The sequence below is a fragment of the Nannospalax galili genome, unplaced genomic scaffold, assembly GCF_000622305.1.
Source record: "Nannospalax galili isolate Female #2095 unplaced genomic scaffold, S.galili_v1.0 scaffold598, whole genome shotgun sequence".
Taxonomy (NCBI): Eukaryota; Metazoa; Chordata; class Mammalia; order Rodentia; family Spalacidae; genus Nannospalax; species Nannospalax galili.
In genome coordinates, this window is record NW_008342423.1 from 1,909,754 (window position 1) to 1,916,549 (window position 6,796).

Below are 6,796 nucleotides of genomic sequence, written 5' to 3' on the forward strand. Positions count from 1 at the left end.
TATGTGGTTAGTAAATAAATAATTAAAAATACAAAAAAAAGTAAAATACGTAGAAATGAGGTAGGATGGTGTTACAGTTGAGAAGGGAAGGGAATAGGGAGATGATATAAAATTTCAAACAGGAGGAACTTTGAATCAGATCTGTAGCCAATACAGTTAATACCGTACATTTCAGAATTTCCACAGGGTATATTCCAAATATTCTTTTTAAAGTTTTTGTTATCATATATTATACATAATAATGGACTTCATTATGTCATTTTCATGTGTACATATATATTTTGATTATATTCCTGCTGTTAAATATTTTTCTCACAAAATGATGTGAGGTGATACGTACATTAATTAGCTTGATTTAACTATTCCTTGATATTCATTAATCATATCACTTTGTATCCTATAAAGATATATAATTATAAATTGTCAGTTTACAATAAATAAAAAAAATTTAATTGCTGAAATAAAAATTACAAATAGTAATCATAATAGTCCAACTTTGATCCGCTTGCCCCAAATAACAGACATGTACCACCACTGTACATGGACATGACTGTAACAAATGTATATTACTTAAAGTCAAAATCTTCGGAGAGAGGACTGGAGAGATGGCTCAGCTGTTAAGAGCACTTGCTGTGCAATCCTGAGGTCCAGAGTTCCGATCCAGCATCCATTAACAACCTGAGTGTCCAACAGATATCTGTAGCTCTAAGGACTCTGAAACTCTCTTCTGGCATTCACCCATACATGCACATATACTCACAGATACACAGACAGCTAACTAGAAATAAATCATAAAAAAATCCTCAAAGTGCCAGGAGTGGTGGTACATGCCTTTAATCCTAGCACTTGGGTAGCAGAGGCAGGCAGATCTCTGCAAGTTCAAAAACAGCCTGGTTTCGTTTCTGGCTAGCCAGGGCTGCATAACAAGACCTTGTCTCCAAAAAACACAAAACAAAAAACAAAAAAATCTTCCAAAATAGGGAAAGATATTAGGAGAAAGTGATTTCCTAGCCAAGAAGAATGTGATAGTATCAAAATATTTAACTGTATTAAAAATCATATTTTAAAAAGATATTCTGTCTTATCAGACTAATTTCTTAAGGTCTACTTTATTATATCTCTGTGGTAAAGTTTGCTGTTTTCTTACTATTGTGGGTTTTTTTTTTTTTCTTTTTTTGTCTGATTCTTAGGAAGAAGCACGGAAACATTTTAATTGCAGAGCTCTAGAAGGAATGGAACTTGAAAATCAAGGTGGCATGGGCACTGAACTCAACCATTGGGAAAAAAGGTTATTAGAGGTCTGCATACTTTAAAGCTTTGCTGGACTTTGTTTTTAGTAAAAGTGATTCATGCTCATAATAAAAGTTATTCAAATGGATTTGATAAAGAAAGAAGTTAAGAAGTCTCTTTTCCCTTTCATCTCTCCAGATTCACTTTACAAATGTAATTGAACTTTTCATAGATCTTTATCTAAATATATGAATCTCAATAGATAGGTATATGTCTAAATACATATCCATGCAGTGGTTTTTAAATGTTTTCATATATTTATTGCAACATTTTCCATTTATATCTACATTGTAAATATTTTTCCAAGGCAGTACAGATACCTCTGCTGTAATACAACGAAAAAAACCCTCTGCAAATTTTTACACCAAAGGTAACAAGTTGGTGGGAAAAAACAAGAAGAGCATTAACAAAACCAGTGACAACACAGCTACTGACTCCGTTTTAAAAGCTAGTGTTTCTCCTAGATGGATCTTTGTGTAGGTCCTGTTTAGTTGCTGCTACTTCATAACAAAATATTAGCGTCCAGGAAAATCATTATGAGCTAACACGTTATGCTGATGTCACTCTCCTATTATGCAGTGTCACATGAATTCAGTCACATGCATTGGTAATGTAGAGTATGTACTTGGATCTCCTCTGAATTTTTCATAGTTTATATCTTTGGGGGTGGGGTAATGACTTACAAAGAAACGAACACCCGACACCCATCCTTATTTTTTTAAAAGATATTTTATTATCTTTATGAGTGTATTGCCTGCGTGTATGAGTGCACCTGTACTGTGCAGTGCTTGTGGATCAGAAGAGGGTGTTGGATCCCCTGGAATTGGAGTTAGAGATGGTTGTTAGCCACCATGTGGGTGCTGGGAATTGAACACAGCACTTGGACAGCAGAGGTAGGCAGATCTCTGAGTTCAAGGCCAGCCTGGTCTACATAGTGAGTTACAGGACAGCTGGGGCTACAGGGAGTCCCTGTCTCAAAAAGACAAAAGAAATAAAAAATAAAAAAACTGTGTCATATAAATGAAGTAGGCCTGTGTTAATAACAACACTATGCCCAGCAACAACTGTGTTTTAAATTATGCATACTGTTTGCTTGTTTTGAAACAGTGTCTCATTATGTAATCCTGACTGGCCTGAAACTTGTTATATAGCACCAGTATTGAATTTACCGCAATCCTCCTGCTTCTGCCTCCTGATGGCAGACATGTGCCACCTTGCTAGGATAAAGGGCTGTTGATTTTTTGCTTTGCAGTACTAGAAATTGAATCTAGGGCCTCATACATGCCAGGCATATGTTTACTTCTGAGCTATAGCCCCAGTCCTAAATTTTCTTTTTTTAAGATATTTTATTATTTTTATGTGTATGAGTATATTGCCAGCATATGTGTAAGTGTACCCATGTCATGCAGTGTCCACGGAGATCAGAAGAGGTGTCGGATCCCCTGGAATTGGAGTTACAGCTAGTTATTAGTCACCATGTGGGTGCTGGGAATTGAACCCTGGTCCTCTGCAAGAACAGATGGTCCTGTTAACCACTGAGTTATCTCTCCAGCCCCCTAAATTTTCATATTAAAAAAATGTTATAATGAGCCAGATTGGTAGGACAGTGGATACTCTCACTAGATCTTCTTTTGATCCTAAACAATCAAACTCACAGGACCTCAATAGGCCACACTGAAAAAGTTCCCCTAGAAGGATGTTAGCACACACAGCATGCCAGCACAGCAGAGTCAGGCCTTTTTCTTGTGCTACGCAGCAAGCTGTCAGCAGTGCCTCTCACTCCTGGACCAGCTCAAATCCAGGAAGACAAGACCACCTCAGATGGATGTAAGAACTGACTTGGCTTAAGAGTGCTGTGGCTCTAGTAGAAGCTGTTTTGAGCACACAGGCATAACCTAGATTCCATGAGCGACAAACTCAAAAGTCATTGTATATAAGAAAGATCCAAACTGTGGCTTGCCAATGGGTGTGCATGTTCATTTTTAGTAATTCCAAGCCCAGAGATGTAGTGAGGCCTATTTTCCTTAAGTCCTATTGCTTTGCTACACTGTCTTTATTAGGTTTCAGAAGAAGAGATCCAGAGAGTTAACCCAATGGCACATTTGTTTACATAGAAAGAATCTAGAAGTGAAATAAATAAAATTTCTGTTTAGAGATCTGTCTCAGTCACTCACTCACTTGACTTTGCTTAGAGAGTATAAAATTTTCACAGTAGTCTACCTCACTCCATGAATTATCTTCATTTTCATCATAAAGTACTGGATTGCTGACTGGCTACCATTCTGGGGAATCTTATGTGATGGAGATTCTTGAGACAGATTTCCACTTACTTAGTCTGGACATCTAAAGGCTTTTGTATTTGACCATTTTTAAGTGAATTTTTTACCACATGAAATATCTTAAAGATGCATTGGAGTTATAGAGTCATCCTCTAATTAAAATCTGTTGGCAATTTTCAGAATGAAGCAATGACTGGTTCTCACACCCAGAACCGAGTCCTGTCTCGAATCACTCTGGCCTTAATGGAGGACACTGGGTAAGACATCTGTGAGAGGATGATATAAATTGTTCATAAAATAATTGTTCATAAAATAAATTGTTCATAAAATAAATTGTTCATAAAATAAATTGTTCATAAAATAAGCTTAAGAAAAACCTAACGTGTTACATCATAACAAAATGTACTTACTGATCCTTTGAATTTGTGCAGTTTATACTTAATGAATAGAACAAAATCCAAGATATAAGATAGTGTAAAGCCATGCTCATATAAATGAAAAGCCAATCTAAATAATGTTTTTTTGAGACAGGGTCTCCCTGTAGCCCTAGCTGTCCTAGAACTATATATAGACCAGGCTGGACTTCAAACTCACAGAGATCTGCCTTCCTCTGTCTCCAAGGTGCTAAGATTAAAGGAATGTGCCACCATGCCTGTCTAATCTAGATAATTTTTAAAATGTAATTTTAAAATATTTTTTATTATTATTTTTTGTCTTTTTGAGGCAGGATCTCCCTGCATCCCCAGCTCTCCTGGAACTCACTATGTAGACCAGGCTGGCCTTGAACTTACAGAGATCCACCTGCCTCTGCCTCCTGAGTGCTGGGATTAAAGGCGTGTGCCACCACGCCCAGTAATTTTTATTTTTTATGTGTATGAGTGTATTGCCTTCGTGTATGTAAGTGCATCCATGTTGTGCAATGCCCTCAGAGGTCAGAAGAGGCGTGAGGTTCCCTGGAACTGGAGTTATAGATGGTTGTTAGCCACCATGTTGGTGCTGGGATTTGAACCCAGGTCCTCTCTGAGAATGGTTAGTGCTCTTGACTGCAGAGCCATCTCTCCCGCCCTAATCTAGTTTTTTTTTTTTTTTTTTTTTTTTTTTTTTTTTTTAAAAAAAAAAAAAAAAAAAGAGGACGATAAATATGTAGACCAGACCAGGCTGGCCTCAATCTCAGAGAAATTGGCCTGCCTCTGCCTCCCAAGTGCTGGGATTAAAGGCATGCACCACCACACCCAGAAATTTAGATAATTCTTAAAAATTTAAAAGCAATGGACTTTCCTGGTAAAACAGTGAAATAATTGTTTAAATGAAATAATTTACAGAATCTCTACTTAATGAAATCATAGGTGCTTTAGTGGAAGCATTAATTTAATACCTCTTTCTGAAAACACTCAGAGAAATTTGAAAATAGTATCAAGTGTGTAAAACAGTGATAAAAGTGTTGTTAAAACCATGAAAATAAATGAGGCATGATTATACCCACATGTTCCACATGTTATGCCAGTACTCAGAGGAGGCTGAGGTTCAGTCTAGGCTACATCAAGTGAAATGAAAATGGTTGATAATTGCCTTAACTTTGGGGAGGGATGTCAAAAAAGTATAAGGATTTACAAATACAGAAACCCTGACTGACCCTGAGAACAGTTTCAATAAAAAAAGAGATGGGTGGGGCGACTGAGCATATCAGAGGCCCTAAGTTCCATACCTAGTGTGGACTCCCCCAAAAGTAGATGATGATGATGATGGGCTCCCCCAGAAGTAAATGATGATGATGGTGATGATGGGAAAGACTAAGAATTTTTTACCTGTGTTTACTGAGAGCTAAAGATCTAGGTAAGAGAGGATTCTTAATACTGCTTTTTCTCTGACAGCGCAAGACAAGTGAGACCAGAGAACCAGGAAAGCATTAGCTGAATGAGAGAAGGAAGATTGGCTCGAGTGAGAGTTATCTTCCTGTCTGTTAATCAGGAAGGGACAGTGGGAGTGAGATGCAGGTTATTTTGAAGGCAGAGGCAGGATGTTGAGGAAATTAATATATTATGGTCTCTATGTCTTTGTGAACTAGGAAGCAAAGCCAACCCTAAGCAGAAATTGTATACAACTAATTTAAATATTCATGGACCTTGGTTTAGGACAGTCTACCCAAGGCATCTACTTGGGTTTTGGTTTTGATTTGGTATTTTGGAGACAGGGTTCATGTATCCCAAGCTACCTTTGAACTTCTGATCCTCCTGCCTCTGCCTCCCAGGTGTTGGGATTACAGGTGTCACCACCATGTACTAGTGCATCTGCTTTCTTAGTTCCTAGCGCACTGGAAGAACACTAAGGAAGAAATGGAGTGTTGTGGGAGGTCCTTAATACCACTCTGGAAAGTCACTAGCATGCAAAATTTGAGATTAAACATTGCTTTCTAGCCAGGCGTGGTGGCACACACCTTTAATCTCAGCACTCATGAGGCAGAGGCAAGCAGATCTCTGCAAGTTCAAGGCCAACCTGGTCTGCAAAGCCAATTCCAGGCCAGCTGGGGCTACAGGTGTCTCAAAAAAAGACCCCCTCCCAAAAAATTACTTTCTGAAAAAAGATTTAAGAAAAAGAGAAAAATTATTTTCTAGAAAGTGATGAATATTTTATTATTTTCATTTTATGTGTACGAGTGCATTGTCTGCTTGTATGGGTCCTCTGCAAGAGTAACCAGTGCTCTTAATAGATGAGCCATCTCTCCAGCCCCTATAACAAATATTTTAAGTCTATGTGATCTTCCATCATCTTAAGGATACAATTCTTTTTTTTCTATTTTTTTTATTTTTAAATTTTTTGGTCTTTTTGAAACAGGGTCTCCCTGTAGCCCCAGCTATCCTGGAACTCACTATGTAATTTTTTGAGGCATCTCATAAAATTGGCTGTACATTTTTAGATTTACAGTTCAATTATTACAGTTATATAATATTGTACTCAGTATAAACCCTATAAGACATAAAATAATAAGGTTTTAACCTTTAAAAAGATCTCCATTTCATTATTAAAATAAACTCTTTCATACAGAAAAACTCATTTTTAATGCAACAAAACTTGCATATTTGCACATGCATTTCTAATCTCTATGTATCAGATTATTACTGGTCACAGTCGGTTTCCTTCTGAGATCCTTGGCACCTGATCATGGATATAAAGTCATCAGGTAGATTTCAATGGTAATGTTTTTCACATCTACTAATTAACATGAAGCA

The 6,796-nt window shown here is 37.2% G+C and overlaps 1 protein-coding gene across 1 annotated transcript in view; it reads left to right on the forward strand.

Annotated features, from left to right (window-relative positions):
• Lmln (leishmanolysin like peptidase) overlaps positions 1-6,796 on the forward strand; it is a gene marked incomplete in the record, with an annotated part of 84,584 nt that overhangs the window by 38,487 nt on the left and 39,301 nt on the right. The window contains 2 exon segments of the mRNA XM_029566175.1: positions 1,191-1,298; positions 3,750-3,826. Of these exon segments, the coding sequence (XP_029422035.1) occupies positions 1,191-1,298; positions 3,750-3,826 (185 nt within the window).